At 41.4% G+C, this 20,286-nt stretch overlaps 1 protein-coding gene and 1 long non-coding RNA gene across 2 annotated transcripts in view; one reads left to right on the top strand and one right to left on the bottom strand.

Moving 5' to 3' along the window:
- The window catches only part of LOC142097156 (uncharacterized), a 73,793-nt gene extending 73,132 nt beyond the window's left edge, over positions 1–661 (bottom strand). The window contains exon 1 of the long non-coding RNA XR_012678138.1: positions 434–661. This is a non-coding gene — a long non-coding RNA (uncharacterized LOC142097156). The remainder of the gene's footprint in view (positions 1–433) is intronic.
- The window catches only part of ADAMTS19 (ADAM metallopeptidase with thrombospondin type 1 motif 19), a 205,152-nt gene extending 185,993 nt beyond the window's left edge, over positions 1–19,159 (top strand). Inside the window, exons 20-23 of the mRNA XM_075178766.1 lie at positions 5,983–6,187; positions 6,453–6,605; positions 17,115–17,292; positions 18,864–19,159. Of these exons, the coding sequence (XP_075034867.1) occupies positions 5,983–6,187; positions 6,453–6,605; positions 17,115–17,292; positions 18,864–19,015 (688 nt within the window). The 3' untranslated portion in view covers positions 19,016–19,159. The remainder of the gene's footprint in view (positions 1–5,982; positions 6,188–6,452; positions 6,606–17,114; positions 17,293–18,863) is intronic.
- Positions 19,160–20,286: the final 1,127 nt, after the last annotated feature.

Genomic DNA, 20,286 nt, shown 5'->3' with positions numbered 1-20,286 from the left:
ACTTTACATTAGTGTTGCATTGTTTTGAACGGTGCATGCATTCATTTATGTTAATATGCAGTTTAAAGGAAACATTTACCCTATTTAAAGTGCCATGTTCAATGCACTTAATTGGACAGTGATTCGTGTGTCACAGGTTTTAGTGTGATGCAAAGCGTCAGTGATAAGTCTTCAAGTTCCGCTTTTCTCCTTCATCCTATCTGGGGGACACTGCTACCATGGGGTTGTAGGAGGGAACATGGAGTAGGCACTCAAATAGTTAACTGCCTGCCGACAGGCTATATCCCCTCTGCAACCCCGTGCAAACCTCAATGTGTTTTGAGTGCCAGAGAAGTAGGATCTCTGGTATGCTGCTCGGCAGCTACTCTTCTTGCAAAGATGGGCTTTTTTTAAGCTGATATTTATTTTATATGTTTTTAAAAGCGGTACTCACAGTTGTCAGCTGGGTACTAGCAGTCACAGTGAGAACGGCAGAGGCTCTCACTGACTGCATTTTTCTCTCCCCTACAGATGCTGTCGGGTAAAACCTGTGGTCATATTATTCTGAGAACTAGCGCTGCTCTGTCGGGCATAGAGCAACGGAATCCAGCGTGCACTGATGCTGATGGGTGGCGCAAAGGCCCACGGTCACATCCTTTCAGAGGGGCGGCGCTGCTCTGTAGGGCATAGAGCGCCAGTACTCAGCGTGTTTGCAGGCGCTATCTTGGAAATGTTCCAAATCCCCCCCTCAAGGGGGGGGATCGGATCTAGAGTGCAGGACACGATTAGGGGGAGAGAGATTAAGTATAATACTGTCTGCGGGCTTAACTCTGGAAGCCCAGCAGAACAGGAAATATTAAAGAATTAAAGAAATCTAGGCAAGGTTGATGGACAGAGAGGAGTTAATAGGGAGCTCCACCAGCCTTCATCAGCATGTTGGTGTCTTCTGGAGGCACCAATCCATTGCTGAGCACAGAAGAACCTTTGCAGTTAAACCAAACACACGTTGGCTGCTGTCGCACTCACTCCTGCCTGCTAGTGTTAGCAGGAAGCTAAGTATATTTCTCTTTGCCTTTCTATCTCACATTGTACTTGCTGCATTGTGTGCAAAGTGGAAGTATATTGTGTACTATAGACAATATAGTGAAGTTGATACATGTATAATACATTGAGGTCTACTCACTACATTTTTGGGGGTGTTTTGTCTGTTATATTTAAAAAACAAAACCAAAACCTAGTCCTCTCCTAAAAATGAAGGGGAGGACTTGGAGGCAAGAGAAAAAAAGCAGACTGAAGGGCTTATTAGAGAGAAGCCTGTCTTTGGTCAGCATTCTCAGACTGCCAAGGAGGAAAGGAGTAGTCTGGGGGAGAGAAAATATCTAGAAATCTCCCACTTTTGAGCAGCAGTTGGTATGTTCCCAGGAGGGAAATACAATTGAGGCAGCCAAGGCTGTAATTCAAACAGGACATTGCTGCACAGGCTCCTCCACTCTCCAAATCGTTTTGAGCTGGTCCTTGGCCATCTAGGGCTAATTACCTCTTTCTATCATTATTTACACATTATACACGCTGGGACATATGTGCATGGGTGTATGTTTGTGTGCGGTTTACATAAAGAAATAGAGGAAAGTAGGACGGAGCCTTCTGGTACAGTATTTGTGAATATATCAACAAATAGTATTAAAGATGGGTTACACTATACATATGGAGTTCCAGTCTGTGAAAACAGTAAAATATAGTGTTCCAAGAAGAAATGGTGTGTGATACAGAAGACCCAGAGACTAAGTTCTTAATGGTGTCACCAACGATCACCTGATGTGTGTTGATAGATATGCGTACCAGATGTATTATGAATTCTTGCTCATCTAGAATATCAGCTGTAGAATAGTATCCAACTTATTCAGCAAGGCATCTCCGCATGCGGCGATAGATAAAGGAAAGAAAGAACACTATATAGTGTAGTATGTCAGACCATAACCAATCTTTCACCCCTTGTTTATATAGACCATGCGTACCAGATATATCAAGAGGTAAACAGCTTAACTGTGCAGCAGTTTCTCAGGTGTTCATATAACGCTTCACTTTTCTCACAGTATCACCGGATGTAATATAAATTACCGCTCGTCTAGAAGGTCGGCAGGTAGCAGGAGGTAAACAGCTTAAATGAAAAGCTGCTTCTCAGATGTCCACAGACCGCATCACTTCTCTTACAATATCACATGCTTTGAAAGTGTCTTTTCCACCAGCAAACTGACAGAGTGTGTCTGAGTCAGAGCAAGCAATATGTATATGTGTGTATATATATATATATATATATATATATGTATGTATATATACCGTATTTCCCCATGTATAAGACGCACCCTTTTTCGAAAAAGGGTCTAAAAGCTGGGTGCGCCTTATACGGTGGCAACGGGGGGGGGGGAACCAGGGGGGGTGGCAGTGGTAGCAGTATTAGGTAGTGTTGACCAGATGCAGGGGGGGCAGCGGTACAGTGGCAATGGTATTAGGTAACATTTTAACCGGATCCAGGGGGTGGCAGCAGTACAGTGCCAACGGTATTAGATAACGTTTTGACCGGATCCGGGGGGGGGCGATTGGGGCAATCACCCCCCCTAGCAGGGGCTTGCTGCAAGCTGCTGCACACTATGTGCAGGTCTGTTCGGCAGAGACAGGCAGGGAGAGTGTGCTGGCCAGCTGCTCTGATTGTGAGTGATGTATCTGTACCCTGAAAGAATCAAGGCATTGAGGATCTGGTTCTGGCAGTTCTCCAGGCATTGAGTCTGTTGGATCTAGAGGAAGCTTGGTCAGACCTAGGCCTCTTTAAGTGCAGGAAACGGCAGGTTGTCTGTTTTCTGGCATCAGTGAAGCTTACAGATATAGCTGTGTGAGCTTGGAAACTGCCAGATCGTAAGTTTGATTATACAATGCAGATTACTTATATGTTATTCCCTCCAGGCTTTAGATATGGCCCGCTGTGAACAAATTCCTAGCGTGGACATGCCAGTTGCCAGATTGGCTTTACATACTACTCTTCAAGCGTTGGGTTCTACGGCACTCCCTGATGCCACTGACCGCAGTATGGAGGGCTTTCTTAAATCCATCTGGCGGCAGGCGCCTCACTAAGACCTAGGCTGTCTTCAGCGTGGGTCGCCCAGTCAATAGAGATCTGGGCTGACCAGCTGCCAGCAGGGTTACAAGACTCAGATCTTCTTCCCCTGGATCTACATTCAAAGGAGGCCTTGGGTTACCTGTATGAGGCTGCTCAAAACACAGCCTCAGCTCCTCATCTTTTTGGCATCTGCAGTAGTAGTCGGTAGGACTCTCTGGCTGAGGTCCTGGGATTGCCGATGCAGAGGCAAAGAAATCTCTGGAGGCTCTTCCCTACTTGGGTTCAGTCCTCTTTGGCCCAGAATTAGAGATTATTATCTGTCAGGCTAAGGGAGGTAAGAATACCTTCCTTCCAGTTAGTATCCCTAAACCAAATAGTGTTCCAAGGTTTGGGTCCTTTCACCAACCCTTTCGGGGGGCCTTTGGTGAGAGGTTATTCCCAGAGGGTTAGAGACCCATACTCTATAAGACATCCAGTCCCAGGCTCCCGGAATTTCCTGGCAGCCTGACTGAACCTTCCCCTCTACATGAACACAGGGCTAGGGGTACGCCTGCTGTGGGTCATAATTCTTGGGACAGCGTCCTCCCAGGACTGGAGGAGAGGGGGGATCCTACAAGGGGTCGACTTAGTCGTTCCTTTAGGGTAGTCATCCCCCATGTTCCTTTTCGCACACTGCTTACCGGCGGTCCCATAGAGATGACACTAATGTGAAACAGGCTGTTACTGCACTTCCTTCAGCAGAAGTCATCTGCCAGAAGATGACAGGGAGACAGTTCCTTGCATTCCCTTGGCCCCTCAGGCCGCTCCTCAGGAGGTGGCTGAGCATGCCAGTCTACTCTTTTCAGATACTCAACTTGGGATGGGGTGCCCTAGCCTCGCTCCGCTCCTTCCAGTAGGACCCTTTGAGCAAGTCCCTCACAGAGTCCCAGAGGTTGCTGGCCATTTTAGGGCAGTTTCCTTTGAATCTGATGTCCCAATTGGCCCTGTCACAGAGTCCACAGACATTCTAAACAAGGTAGCAGGAAGGTTCTGCTCCTTCACGGCGACCTGCTACAGCAGGGCCCAATTTTTTTACCAGCACCTCCCTCATGGGTTTTGATGGCATGGTCCTTTAGGCAAGGCTCTGGCGTTAGACACCATGCTGCGAATCAATATACCAGTCTCAGCCGCATTTACTATTGAGTGTAGCATGCCTACATTATGAAGTGTGAACAAACAGTCTGCCACATGGCTAATTTTCATCTTTCCTGTATCCTAGCCTTTCTTCAGGATGGCTTGGACAGAGATCTGCGACTTGGTTCCCTAAGGGTCCAAGTGTCTGCCTTATCTATATTCTTTCAACAGAAAATGACAGATATTCCAGAGGTGCGGATTTTCCTTCATGGGGTTCTGCATATCCAGTCCCCTTATGTTATGCCCACGGCTCCCTGGGACCTGCATGGTGGGTTTCAGAGCTTGGGGTCCTTTCTTGTCAGTCCCCCTATCTTATTTTTTATAATGACAGGGCTGTGTTGAGAACATTTCCGTCTTTTCAGCCAAGGGTGGTTTCAGGTTTTTCACCATAACCAAGAGATTGGGGTCCCTGTCTTGCAGGAGGTGGCTGCCTCTGGAGGCCCGAACTTCTTGACTTATTTGGATGTGGTTGATGCCATCCGCTAGATGGATTTTGTACACAATTAAGCAGGCCAATGTCAGTTTTGATTTGTCTGCGCCAAATCGTATTGCCGCCCATTCCACCTGCTATGGGGTGCTTCTTGAGTTGTGCATTATGGGGTTCAGTGGATCAGCTCTACAGGGCGGCCACCTGGTCCTCTGTTCACGCCTTCACTAGGTTTTATCAATTTAATGTGTTTGCGTCCCCAGATGCCAGATTCGGACGCACAGTGTTGCGGACTAGACTGTCAGAGCGGTCCCTCCCTTATGGGGCTGCTTTTTTACGTCCCCATGGTAGCAGTGTTCCCCACATAGAATGCTTACGGTAAATCCCTTTCTCTGATTCCACCTGGGGGACAATACATTCCCTTCTTTCTGCTCTTCTGCTGTTATTCTTTGGGTGTTTGAGTTCCGTTTCTTCGGGCTTTTGTATTACACACTGAGGTTTGCACGGGATTGCAGAGGGGATATAGCCTGTCGGAAGGAAGTTAACTATTTGAGTGTCTATTCATTGTTCTCTCATACAACCCCATGGTAGCAGTGTCCCCAGATGGAATCAGAGAAAGGGATTTATCGTAAGTATAAAAATCCTCTTTTTTTCACTATTCTTCCAAACAAAAACAGTCCACACTGCGTTTGTAAATTCCTCACTCCGCATTTTGTGGAATCTATACTCTATAAATAGAGCTGAGACAACGACAGTGTCGATTTATTCTGCTCTGCTCTACGCTGTGGTTAGGGTAAGTGAGAAGTCTGGACTGAATGTAAATGATAGGGGAAATTCTGTGCGGACCACTTTCCAAATTTCACTGGATAAACGTGAGAAATTCCACAGTCAAATGTAGAATGAGGTGAAAATTCCAAGGAACTGTTTCGAAATGCTGAACATCTTTAGGGAGCTCTTACCTGAACAGTGCATATGAACATCATAGTATGTAGTTTTTATTTAAAACCTTATGTTAAAGTTAATATGTTTTGCATTAAGCCTAGTATGAATGCATCATTATTGAATAACAATCACAGAGGCCAAGGCCTTGATGGCTGACCCCTTTAATTTTAGTTTAGGCATATGTTACAATAACAGTGCTGTATTAATTATAAAACATCTATAAAGCAATTCACTCTTTTTTAACCTATGTTTATATAATATAGCATAAATAATCAAATATGAATCTATGTACATAGCCACAATATTATTACTCTAATTCTTTAGTTTTGAACATATTTTTCTTATTTAGGTGGATGATGACAGAATGGACTCCATGTTCCAAGACATGTGGTAAAGGAACTCAAAGCCGGCAGACTGCATGCACCCAGCAGCTCAGAAACGGTACACTGATCACAGCTCGGGAAAAAGACTGCCCTGGACATAAGCCTTCATCAACCCAGCGCTGTGAGGGCCAGGACTGTATGACAGTGTGGGAGGCCGGAGTATGGTCTGAGGTGTAGTAATACACATGAAGAAGATAAATAGGATGGATCAATTTCGTTGTTACTATATTCAGTTTTGTTTTTAAGATGCCTAGTCTCATACTAGCTAAACAATGCATAGGATGTAGATATGGGCATTGATCTCTAACTTAATTTGCAGTTTTGCAATATGCCATTAAATTAAAAGACAAAATGTTGGTTAGGGTTAAGTTTGGGGTGGGAAAATATTGATCTAAAATGATTCAGTTATAAGATTAAAATGATTAATCTTTTTCAGTGCTCTTTAAAATGTGGTAAAGGTGTGCGACATCGGACTGTGAGGTGTACAAACCCACGTAAGAAGTGCTTAATATCTACCAGACCAAGGGACATGGAAGACTGTGAAGATTATTCCAAGTGCTATTTATGGAGGACAGGAGATTGGTCTAAGGTGAATTCAGTGTAAATATAATTATGAATGATGAACAAAATCATATTATCTTTTTTTCCTATTTGTAATCTCTGTAATATAGAAAATGTACATTACTACTTTAGAACATATAAATATATGATCAGTCGTAATTAACTACAGATTATTGGAAGTATCCATGACCACATTTTGTGGTACTTGATGTACTTGTTATATATGTGTCTAGAAGACAACCTCTATGATATCCAATCCCATTATTTGCCACAAACTCTGTTTAGAACAACCTGGAGAAATATTAATATATTTCAAGGCTGATGTAACCAAGCTAAAAAAAATTAAAGAAAGGGAAATGTTTATTTTAGGCTAAACCTCTTCAGGTTTTTTTTTACCAACTCACAATGTATTTAGTCATTGACAGCTGGCTGTGAAATGTTTTGTTGCTTGTTTTTGGTGCTTGAGAAGTTATAGAACTACAGTGAAAAATTAGGGTATAATTGAATGCTTCATAAGAAATTGGAACTTTTTATGTTTAGTTCTGCACAATACTTCACAGTATTTTCTATTAGTCTCACTCACCTGCACTTAAATTTATTTTTGGATTTCTTGGGAATCCTAGTACTGTTTGCAAATCCGACCTTGAATGCAATAAGATTTTACAGCCCAGTGACTCTTGAACTGCAATATAGCCAGCACCTTTGAAAATTCAAACACCAATGATAGTACAAGTATAAAAGTACATTTAAATATTTCTCGGGCTGCGTTAGTAGAATGTGACAGTACTCAAAGTAGATTGTGAAACTTTTTAAAAGTCTAAAATATGCAGGTATATAAAGTGTTCATGTAAAAGGATCTATTTTTGTAGATTGGAAGGTAATAAAATGTGCCGTGCCAGGCTAAATTGCATAGAGATGTTCTGTTATCCCTTTGCAAAAAGTGGGAATCACCTTAAGAGATGAGATTGCAACTTTATGTGGCATGGTGCACAATCATGTAGTTCTTTTAGGTGATTGCAAATACATACAAATGCCAAATCCCAGTGCACCAGGAAATGAAATATTGTAATGTTCTTCTGAACAACTTTAGTGCACGAATATGTTTCACGTTTTGAGCTTTGCATTGATTATACACTAATGTATAGATGAGTATTTACTATGTTGAGTCAGAGAGACATGGGGCTGTGATATTTTTCCACACTGGATTAGTTAGCCTCTGCATTTGTACGTTTTATGATTTGACTGTGTGTAAGCACTGACTACTTGTGTTCCTTTTGCCGACTTATCATTAAAGCTGTTTATTACCTTCACTTCTACAATGAAAAAACGTGGGAGAATTTGGGGATAGTGAGACCATGGATCACTAATGTTCTCTGTTTGTCAAATAAAACATTTGAGTTACTTGCTTTCTTTGACACACAAATGTGAAACTTGTGGTATGTGCAGGCCTGAATTTGTGGAAAGACCACAAATTCCTTAGCCTAACGTAAAGTTTTTATGATGTATGCCTAGCAACATCAAAACAAATCAATGAGGGTTTTTCATTTTTTTGTTAGAATATGTTTATTTGCTTTAATGTAGCCAAGTGGTATCTGGGATCTGAACCTCTGTTGCAATGGGGAGAAGCAAGGATGAGTTAGCAAAAGTGATCAGGGTAGCAAAAGTGTTGTGTTTAATTTGAAATTGGATGTACACTCCATGGTAAAAAAATATATGGGCACCCCTTGTAGCTAGTGTGTTTGCCTATTTGCCTATTTGAGCCACACCCATTGCTAACAAATGCATAAAAAAGCATAGTGCCATGCATTCTCCATAGTCAAACATAAGCAGTAGAATGGTTCATACTGAAGAGCTCAGTGACTTTCAATGTGGCACTGTCATAGGATGCCACTTTAGCCTTTCAGATTTCTGCCCTGCAAGAGCTGCCCCGGTCAACTAACAGTGTTGCTATTGTGAAAAACATCTAGGAACAACAACAGCTCAGCTGCGAATCGGTAGACAGCACAAGCTCACAGAACGCGACTACCAACTGCTGAAGCACAAAACACTTGGAAAAACATCAGTCCTCGGGTTGCAACACTCACTACCGAGTTCCAAACTGCGAGTTCTAAACTGCCACTGTCAGCACAAGAACCGTTTGTTGGGAGCTTTATGGATTTTGTTTCCATAGCTAAGCAGCCTCACAACAAGCCTTAGATCACATGTGCAATGCCAACATCATCTGGAGTGGGGTAGAGCACACAGCCATTGGACCCAAATGCATACTGCTAACTGTAAAGTTTGGTGGAGGAGTAATAATGGTCTGTGGCTGTTTATCATGGTTTGACCTGGCCCTCTTAGTTCTAGTGAAGGGAAATCCTAATCCTACTGTTAGGAGCCACCGCGGCCGCAGGCACCGCCGAGACTCTCTGCTTCCTCCCGACGTCCCGGCCGTCTCCATGACGACCGGGTCGTCACTTCCGTTTTTTTGGCCCGAGTGTTCTAAACAGCACGCCCCGGCAGGTAGTGCAGCCGGGCGCAGGCGCTAATTATATCCCAGCCTGTACGCTGATTTATTAGGCATTTACTGGGGCTTATTGGTTATCACAGGGCTCAGCCCTGATTGGTTGGTGGCAGTATATTAGGCAGGGAGTGCTTAGCCTCCCTGCCGGTTATAGTGTTCAGTTTGCCTGTCAGCTAGCCTGCTCCTGTTTCGTGTTGGTGACTACCTCTGGATCGATTTCTTGTGTATGACCCCTGCCTGGACTTTGACTCTGCCTGTTTGCCAGTGACCCTTGACTTTTCAGCCTGTACCTTGGATCTTTCTACCGTGCCTGTGACCCCGACCTTTGGCGTGTTTGCCAACTATTCCTGCTTGCAAGTGACCTCTGACCTCGGCTAGTTTACTGGATTTGCTGTCTGCCATTACTCCTCCCTCCTGGGTTCTCCGCAGCCTGTACCCATCTCATGACCCTTCGTTAGTCTGCGGTCCCCACCACTAGGGGCAACAGTGAACACCAGACTTTCGGAGCAGACTCCGGGTTTTGTGGTATTAGCTGCTGGAGTTCCTAACACCTACAGCATACATTGACAACTGTGTGTTTTCAACTTTGGGGCAACAGTGTTATGAAGGCCCTTTCATGTTTCAGCATGACGATTGTACAAAGCGAGGTTCATCAAAAATGATTTCCCAAGTTTAGTGTGGAAGAAGACTGGCCTGACTTTAACCCCATTGAACACCTTTGGGATGAATTGGAGCATCAACTGCGCCTTAATGCCCAACTTCAATAATTCTCTTGTGATGAATCCCCAAAGTCATGTTCCAAAATTTAGTGGAAAGGCTTCCCAGAAGATTGCAGGATATTATAGAGGCAAGGGAGAGACCAACTCCATATTAATTCTCATGGTTTTGGAATGAGATGTTTAACAAGCACCTATGGATGTGATGTTCAGGTGTCTACATACGTTTGGCCATGTAGTGTATGTACACCCATGTGTGCGATGAAAAAGTAAAGATGACCATCAGATAAGCTGGAAAAAAATCAAGCTTTTTCCACAATCAAAAATTCTCATTACCTTTTCTTCACTTGAGACTCTACTTATATGTGCAATTACCCAGAATCCATATTCCTTCCTGGAATAGCATAAGCAATGCCCTGATTGTCAGGAGTCATTTATGCCAAAGCAACCATGGTGAAAATAAGTAACTGGCATACAACAAATGGCTGTTGTGCAGGATTAGGGTTTGGTGTCCCCTTTCAGTGTCAAGCACTGACCCTTAAAACCTTATTCTTTCTGCAAATCAACATACAGTAAAGATAAACATAGCAAAACTTGCAGCACATTCCACGTTGAAGAGGATCTAGCCCAATAGCTAAAGTCTTTGGCTTAGATGCTGAGTTGGATCTATGTCTGTTTAGCGTAAAATGTATGGCCACAAAAAAAGGGCATACGACCATCCACAGAGTTGGTCACATCTGACTCTTGCAGCTTCTTATGACTGAATACGTGGAAAAGGGAGGAAATAGATGGTCAAAGATCGGTCGAGTACAGTAAGTGAGTGTTCGTAAATTGTGACTGAGGAAGACCTGTACGTAGAAGCGAATATGCCTTTGAGAAAACTTATTGTGTGGGCTGGTGCAAATACGGTAGCAGTAGCTAGATACTTCTGATTGGATTGAATCTTTTAAATGTATTGCAATATATTTATTATTAATTTAGTTAATGCTTTCTATGCATACTAGTCACTCTGTTAGGCACATTTATACTGTCTGTTAGGCACATTTTGTTATGCTCAGCTACTCCTTCTTTAACACTTAATCAGTCTCATTATGTGATTATACAGAGATGGGGACATCAGAGGACATAGAATAGCTGGAGCGGGGCCTCCTTAAATTAGAATGGTCTCTTAGGTCATGAGGAAAAAAGCTTAAGGGATCTTTATTATTTTATTATTATGTGCTAGTCATTACTTTACAGGCAATAATTGATATATAAATTAAAATACAGAATTACCTTGTCAGAAGTCACCACAGGCTTCCCTAATCAGTGTGACAGTAGACTCAAATTACTACTCTGTGGTGTTGATTATCATTAAGATGTTTGGACTTGGCAATATGTTGGCCTAGTTTGCCCATTTCTACACAACACCACACAGGAGTTGACTGAGCTAAAGAATTAGCAAAATTCTTTTATACTTGTGAATGACTCAGGCCAATCATAACAGGACATATCTCACTGATCCATGATGTTTCATTGTACCTCTGTATATATTGCGGGACATAACTTTAGAGCCTGTCTGTCAGGTGCTGTCCCTGCACTGCTCATAGGTGCCGGGGAATGGTTGCCAGCTTGTCTCCCTGCTCACGTCACGTTGCCTAGTAACGGGATGCTCTTCCGGATGTCGGCTTCCTTCAGCTCGCGCAGGCATATATTAGCCACGTACTGTTGCGCTATCTCCATGGTTACATCAGCAGTCAGCTGTGCTCTGACCGCCGAAATCCTCATCCCCCAATCAGGAGCCAATTGCTCTTATCTAGGGACCTCACTTTCACTGGCTCCTTGCCAGAATATTGGTTTACCAGTCCCCAGCATTCCAGTGTCCTTCTCCTTGTTCCTTTTTGTTGCTTATCGTCGATGACCTCTGGCTCGTTCTTTGACCTCCCCTTTTGCTTTGTGTTTCGGTACCTTATTGTCCAGCAGTTCCTGACCTCGGCTTACCTTGATCATTCTTCTGGGATTCCCCCTTGTACCTCACCTCGGCTTTTCCACTCTCGCTAATCTTTCCATCCTGGGTATACTCCATTGCACTGGTGACTAGTTGGGAGAACTGCGACCTGCACACCTCACGCAGCCAAACCCATACCTCCTTGCAGGGATTCCGGGTGAATACCGGGGATGTATTAGACCATGCGCCTCTCAATCTAGTTGTGTCAATACCAGTCAGTGGTTACTTCAGTACTACAAACGTGACACTGTCATGGTTACTCCTTGAAATTTTGGAAGCATCTTATTGTAACTGTATGTAGGTGATATGTGTGGATTTACTTGATTTATATACAAATGGGTCCCTGATTCATTAAGGAAAGTAAAAAACAAAAAAAAATAGTCTCCTGAACAAAACCATGTCACAATTCAAGGGGTGCAAATTAGTTTTCTATTTTGCACACAAGTTAAATACTGGCTGTTTTTCAAATGAAATGATACCATTTGCTTTGCAACAATAATCGTCCATTGTTGCAGTGTACACACTAATGTGATATCAGGCCGAAATGTTGTTTATCGTTTCATTGCCCGAATAATCTGAAAACATTGTAGTGTGTACCTAGTCTAAGGGAGATAAGCTGCCCATGCAAACCATAAGGAAGACTATTTAAACAAAAGGGGCTGTGAAACTAATGACATGTTTATCTAGCAAATGAATAAGCTGCTTAATGAACACCAATATAAAAACTTTATTCTCTTGTGGGTTTCAAGGAAAATGTTGCTGTGATCACCAACATGGCCACAGCCAAGCTCTAATGTATGTCATAAAAATACAGCATACATATTGCGGGGAAACAATTGTGGCATTGTAAGAGAAAAGGGACAATACACTTTATTTTAATAGAATCTACTGTAGCACCCTTTAACACATTTTGATCAGTAACCAGCATCCATTCAACTAGCACCCAACACATTTGACTAGTATCTATCACGTTTAGATCAGCCTTATCATTTTGTCAGGCAATCAGAATTCATCAGCGCAAATGAAGCACCTTTTGACAGGCTCCCAACGCTGCTGATCGGTAATCAGCTCTCTAAGACCAGTAACCAGCACCCTTTTAATCAGCACTTAGGATATTCTGACTGGCACCCAGCAGTCATTGGCCACACTCAGCACCTTTTTTACTATCACCTAACACTATTAGACCAGTACCTATAGACTAGTAAGCAGCACCTAGAGATTCCTGACCAATAAACTTACTTTTCAGTTTCATCACCACCATCACACACACAGGGAGGATCCAGAGAGAAGTCAGGTCAAGCCATATAGTCAAACCAGCCGGGCAGCGAGGTACCAAAACGAAACACAGGGGAATAGTAACTGGAAGCCGAGTCAGAACCGAAGAACACTGGATGAGAAGTTGAGGAAGCGCTGGAGCAGGAGTCAACCAATTCTCTAGCACTAGACATGTGTCAGAGGGTGCTTTATATACCATAAGGTGCCTGATTGGGTTAGGGAGATTTTGGCGGCCAGGCATGCTGACTGCCGACAGGTGAGTGGAGATGGTGTCCCGCTGCTAGGCAACGGGACGCGGCTGCCGAGATGGTGCAGGCATCTGTCTCCTGCACCAAGCGTCAGTGCGGAGACGGCGCCTGCACAGGTATTGGAGATCAATAAGAGATTGCCAGCGTCTTTCAAGTTATCACTGGCAGATATATTGTTTTCAATTGCAGCTGTTAGAAAAACCTTCTGGTGGGCCCATGTAACCATAGTGGGTGCACTTGATAAACGCAGACTTAAAACTGAGGGTAGGAATCTCTTGCATCAATTTACTGCAGTCATACAGGGAGTGTGTGTACAGTACAGCACTGATAATAATAATCTTTAAATAATCAGGCTACTATATTTTTGAAACCAATGCATACAGACTTGCTCAGCCAAGAGGACATCAGTAGCTAGGAATGCTGTGTTTATTTTTTTCCATTAGGACTTTATTTTTCTATTATTCACAAGAGTATAATTTTATCGGTATTTAATGATACTTAAAATCAAGTCAGGTCTGCTTTTAATGATATTTTGCTAAATGTGAATTACTAAACATTGGCTCCTGACTGAGCCATGTAAACCAGTTTTCTTTTATTCTGTTTATTAAAAACATTGAATTGTCTTTTTGTGAGATGAGTGATTGTTAAGAAGTTGATAAGTCATGTAAGGCCTACATGATAACTACAGATATTGTATAATATTTCAGTACCTTCAAAATGTCTGCCAAATCTTAAGGGGCACAATGGCCAATTTGCATCCTGTTTGTAATGGAGCCTATTTCACATTTCTGAATAACTGCTGTATAGTGGTGAATAATGTCCAATTTACCGTGGCAACAATATTGAAATATTTTAAAAACCTTTTGATTGATATTATACCATGTTCTCGACAGTTCTCCCCTTTTAATTTAGAAATGTCTTTGTTTACTCCTCTCCAGCTGGAATTAGCTGCAACACCTTCCTCAGCTATTGGCATTGAGAAAATTCACTTCTTCCAACATATATGTTTGGCAGTGAATGGAATGAATAAATCTGAGTAATAATGATGAATGCCAAATTTAGGATCGGTTTGTTAAAAAACTGAAATTTAGTGTGGTATTAATATACAAATTGTAAAACAAAGTCATTTTTATCATGTGCTCTGTGCCCATGTATATACAGCTTTATATAACTGGCATAACTGGCTAGCAAATATTATGAGCTGTACACCAAGCTAAAATGTTTCTTTTGTCATTAACATGCATCTTGACTTGATGCCTATGTTATTTTTATGATAGCTTACTGTGATGTTCCAAAGTAAACTAAGGCTTGTTCATTAAAGAAGTTAGGGCAGTGTCATTACTTAGGCTGTTTGGATACAGTTACTTCTATATTTGTGAAAGGTTCTTTCTACACTATTGCATATCTCCCAACATTTAGAGTCCTGAAACTGGGACTATCTAAGCAAATTTGGGTAAAGCGCCACCCACTTTCTGTTAAGCTCTGCCCTTTTGTGTGTGTTGAACTTTTTTGAAAAATTAATTGGAGTGCCCCCAGAAATGTAATTCTCCTCCAAATTATAATATGGAGGCCAAATATAGGTCCATAAAAAAGTATAGGATAAGATCCAAAAACCACAATCTGTGAGCTGGTGCTAAACTAAGGTGTTTTTACAGAGTATAAATGTGTTTGCCTCCAGGGTAAAAATCTAAGCTATGTAATAAAAAATTGATGTGTCCTGATTAAGCCACAAATTAGGCTAAACCAAGCAGTGTTTTTGGAAAAACATGCAAACATATTTATTTTAATGAAATGGATGGTGATAAAGTGGTTGGGGGTTGGACTTTGGTGTTATGACATTTGCATAGTGCGCCACTGAATTTTACGACTGTCCACCCCTAGGCACATTTCTAGTTTGTAGAAACTTCTCCTTTCTAGTGTAAGACTGAACCGCAAAATGTGCTGGGAGGACCTTTCAGGTGCACCCATGCAAAATCAAGGCATGTTGTATGCGCTGGATCCTTAATTGCTTCCTTTGAGTACCTGAACATGCCCCCAAAAGGAAGCATTTTCATTAAGTCAATGTGATGCGACAATCTGTAATTTGTAAATCCACCAGCCCTCACACTACAGATGGAATTTGGGGTTGCCACAAGCTCAATTTAACTTTAGAACACAGTCAGTTATCATGCCTCTGAGTCTAGAGAGCAGGTCAAGTAATGCAAAATGCCTGGTCACTCATTTTATCATTGGTACTCTTGTGATTGAGGGGCACCCTTGGGTTTTACTGTTGCAGAAGAGAGTTCCTGTGGTTCACCTATGCTTGTGCTTGACTGTCTGTCAGTACACATATATCAGTAGTGTGATATTGCCCACCTTGCCAGTTTCCTTTTAGCTATGCTTGTTGATAGCACTATACCACTACGCTGGGTATTTGCTGATAACAGGTTCAATTATGCAGATGCTGGCTTTTGTAGGGAGTTTGACAATGCTGAAGAACTTTTGCTATCATAGTTTGTGTCACAGCAGGTTAGTCCTTGGTATTTGCTGCATTCCCGATTGCCTGTTGCCCTCATTGCTTACAGTGTTCTTCTGTGTCCTGGTCAGGGTAGGCTGGACTGGGGGAAAGGGGGCATCTGCTCCCTGGGCCGGTCCCATAGTAGCCTACCTTGGGGTGGGTCACTGTGCCACCTGTACTTTATTTCCTTTAAAATGTTCCTAATAGGCTGCTGAGTTGAGTCTTGCCCCCTGGGCTAAAATTTGCCAGTCCTCAACATCAGCATTTATTGAGTTAACACTTCTGGTTTATTTTGACTCCTCACATTAAAGTCTTAAGCATTTTCTGTAGCAGGTTTTACTAATTGTGCAAACTTTTTGGAGAGGCTCATTTATTTAGTGATAGAACGGAAGACCCAAACGGAGTTCCACAGCACATATTCATTAGTGGATCAGTGAGCAACTATGCACCATTGGTCCCGTCACTGCAACAAAAAAATTGCTTTTGGGCCCAGCAACTAGTATTCATACCCCTGGTGTGGCCTTAGGTTTCTCCAGCCTCATACCCCATGTCAGTGCCAATCTACATTAGTGTACTTACCTTCTCCTCAGCTAGCTCAGATTTTTCATCCATGGGTTTGAACAAAGACAACTGAAGGCGTGAACACACAGGATTTTTTTTATTATTTTAGTAAGGAACAATATACATCAGCTACAAGGAACTTATACACTTAGCTCTACAGGTATAGTGATATGTTCTTAGGCAGCTATTAAATAGTATTTTTAGTTTATCTATGGCGTATAAGAAAGTAATGCTAAAATGTTTTTATACATGACTATCCCCAAATTAACAAGCAAGAATTACCTACAGCAATGAATCATACAATTTAATTTTTGTCTATTAAAAAAGTTTTAATGGGAATTTTCAGTAATTAAATATTCTCTATAGAACGTTTTACAAAAGTAGTAAATTTTAATTAATAAAGAGTTAATCCTCTTTCAGAGACTGCTGTTTATCATTATTCCTCATTATATGCTACTATTTTAAATATTGATATCTGTCTCGTGGATTCCGTGGGTTCCAAAATAATAAAAAATGAAAATGTAGTCCATATGCATTCTTCAGAAAACTTTTGGAAAAAAGTAGGTTTATAACATTTCAAATTGGAGATGAATAAAATTCTTTGGCAGTCTGTTTTAGACTTCTCGATTTTAGGCAAGTCTAAAAGCTAACATGTACATTACATTAAATATAACTTATTTATAGTACGTTACATCTCAGGTATCAAATAAAACGTTAACTTGTATTTTTTATTTTTTTTATTGTACTTAGTGTTCCGTGACTTGTGGAAAAGGCATGCAATCAAGAGTAATTCAATGCATGCACAAAATTACTGGAAGACATGGAAATGAATGCTTTTCATCTGAAAAACCAGCAGCATATAGACCATGTCATCTACAGGCCTGTAATGAAAGAATAAATGTTAACACAATAACTTCACCCCGTCTTGGTAAGCGCACAAAACAATTACCAGATAAGTGCATCAGAGTGTTTTGTAACTATATTCCAGGTCAATATCCTTATTTTGTGCGTCTAGACTGCAGAGAACATTTATGAAGTGATTTGTAACTTTTGGACCACAGTCAGTAATAAAAGAGCATCTATTCTGCCACGTAAATATTTCCTTCATGCTGTAGGTACAATACATATGTTTTCAGCATAGCGCTCTGTCGGCTTTTCTGTGATATGCTTAAAAAAAAGCATCTGCTATTACTCTGTACAATGCAATGCAAATGTATTAAACAGTAACTGATTCTACCCACATATAGCATTACGATTTCAACAAACAAACATGAAGTTTGTTTTTTCTGAATTTCTTAAAGTAAATTAAATCATACTAATTGATAGCTGTAATGTCTTCCTCAATATTTAAAGGCAACATTGCAATGTTCGTATACTGCACACTGTGTACTAATGCAAATTTCATGTTTAGTGTCAAGTTTCAGTGTGAGAAACATTAGGATACAGAATGTAGAGGAAACTTTGTGGATCCTAAGTGAAATAATCAGTAGTTTATTACTGTGCTTACTGTCCCTCCTAAGACATTTGTTGGGAAGTATGTCACTCACACGCTCACTGCTGCTCTGCGAGTGCCGCAATTTCCTGCCACTGGTGTGGGCGGTGTGGCAAAGGTGTTTTCAGGGAAGGAAAGGAAGTTGGGAACAGCCTAGTGCTTCAGAGGGGCTAGGAACACCCCCAGAAGGTGGCCTTTGTCATGAGACGGCCACTGACCTCGTAAAGTGCCTGTGCCCAAATTCCCATTCCAAAACTTGGAATATTAGAAGGTATGCTGTTGACATGGATGGGCACCAGCCTGCAGCTTCTTAATTGTGATGGTCTCAGCTACTACAAATCCATGTTGGTTATGGGCTGGGATTGTGGCCCTGGACTTTAATATCAGAGCCAGCACAACACCCGCAGTCTGATAGGAGCAGAGGATGTCACCCTCCCTCCTTCCCTCTCTTCTGCTAAGATAAGAAGTGGGGGGAGGAGATGGGTGTATAGTGCATGAGGAATGGTTAATGTCCATGGGGGGTAGATGCTGGCACTTGGGGCACCCATGGGCCCACTGCCAGCCTTGGTAATGCCATGGTAGATGGAAAGACAGCAGAACTACAGATCATTAGTGCACAAGTACAAACAGGTCCTAAATTACAATAAAACCAAGTACACCAGAGTAAATCAAAATACAAAAAAAATGCTAAAGACGAGCAAGCGGTAACAAATATCCAGTTTGATTGGCAGTGATTAAATAACAATGTGTTAGGATATGTTCTAAAAAAAATTAGACTGGGACATATTTGTGAATGTTTGTTTATAGGTTTAGTAGTACTGCAAAGCTGAAATGTCCAGGATCCCTAACTGTTCAGCTGCTACTCACCTCCACCAGTGTCAGTAACAATAGTTTATCTATGTCTAAAACAATATGGGGTGTACTTTTTTCTATAGTTATACATAAGGACAAACTTGGCTTCTAATATGTCTTTACTATATAACTCTACTTTTGTTTTCTCTTTGCAGCTGCTCTAACCTTCAAATGTCTTCAGGACCAGTGGCCAGTATATTGTAAAGTCATAAGGGAGAAAAATCTCTGCCAAGATATGAGATGGTACCAACGTTGCTGTGAGACATGCAGGGACTTTTATGCTCAGAAAATGCAACACAGGAGTTGACCTTAGTTTTGGAGGAATGCCATTCAACATCATACCTAAAAAATGCACATACATTTCTAACATGTCACAGCCAAAATATTTTCAGACTTCATATGAGTAAATTGACTTAATTTATTTTTTTTTGCATCACAGTTGCTTCATACATAAGGCGCATCTCCTGTGTAACTTACATTTTTACAAATCAGGAACATCTTTCTGCTTTTATATAGATAAATGACTTATGCCAATTGATTGACCATGCGGTTTATATCTATTTTGAGGCTGAAATGCTACTGGCAAGCTGAATCAGGGCATCATTGGCAATGGGCAGGTACAGACACAAGTTCAAAAGTGTCGGTCTTCATTTGCACTACAGCATCCATACACTTGGCCAGTGCTTTGTGGTCACCTCAGATGAAATTATGACCGCTCTGGAAGTGCTACGTATGCACTACCTAATCATTTTTGTGAAAATACTCCACCTGATGTATACACACTACCTACTTTTGTTCTTTGGCCCTCCATGTTCATTAAAGCAATTACTTTATGAAATATTTGCTTCACACACATTTTGCTATTAAACAGCTCAGAGCAGCAAGGCAAGGAAACAACAGTGATGTGTTTTATTAATATAAATATTGTATCCATATTAAAAATGCAAGTTAAGATCTCCTCAGGACCAGACAGGACACTCTAGAATAGCACACATGATGGGTATACATCACCCCATAAAAATCCCTTAGCTTATTTAAATATCAGAGGCAAGTACCTGCCATATATTAACTTGCCCACAATGATTACCCAAAATCTCGGCATGCTGCCAACTTATTAGGCTCATTGGCATCACAAGCTCGCTATGGTGTGTTGTGCATTCAGTTGCTTCCATGCCTGGATTTTACTTCCCAGATTGTATAAAAAAGCAACAATGTTGGGAAAATAAAGATGTTTTTACATTGGATAATCAGTTCAATGTATCAGAAATCTGTTTCCTGACACTTTAAGATGTAGGAAACCTATTATAATAATAATAAGCTGCTGTGGATCACTTAGCCATCTCAAAATGCGCTTTTACAAACATCTATTTCTAAAGCTGTACAAAAGGAATCTCAGCTGAGATCTAACAGAGGCATTATTTTAAACAGATTGTGAAGCTCATTGGACAGTTCCATCATTTGTTGACCACTAGAAGTACAAACATTACTGCACCTACAAATGTGCAGTATACCTGTTTTGAAAATTGTATTTATATTACGTGAGAACTTTGAGAAATGTTAAACTGGTAGTGTTGAAGG

The sequence above is a fragment of the Mixophyes fleayi genome, chromosome 1, assembly GCF_038048845.1.
Source record: "Mixophyes fleayi isolate aMixFle1 chromosome 1, aMixFle1.hap1, whole genome shotgun sequence".
Lineage (NCBI taxonomy): Eukaryota > Metazoa > Chordata > Amphibia > Anura > Limnodynastidae > Mixophyes > Mixophyes fleayi.
This window is presented reverse-complemented; position numbering and strand designations above follow the sequence as displayed.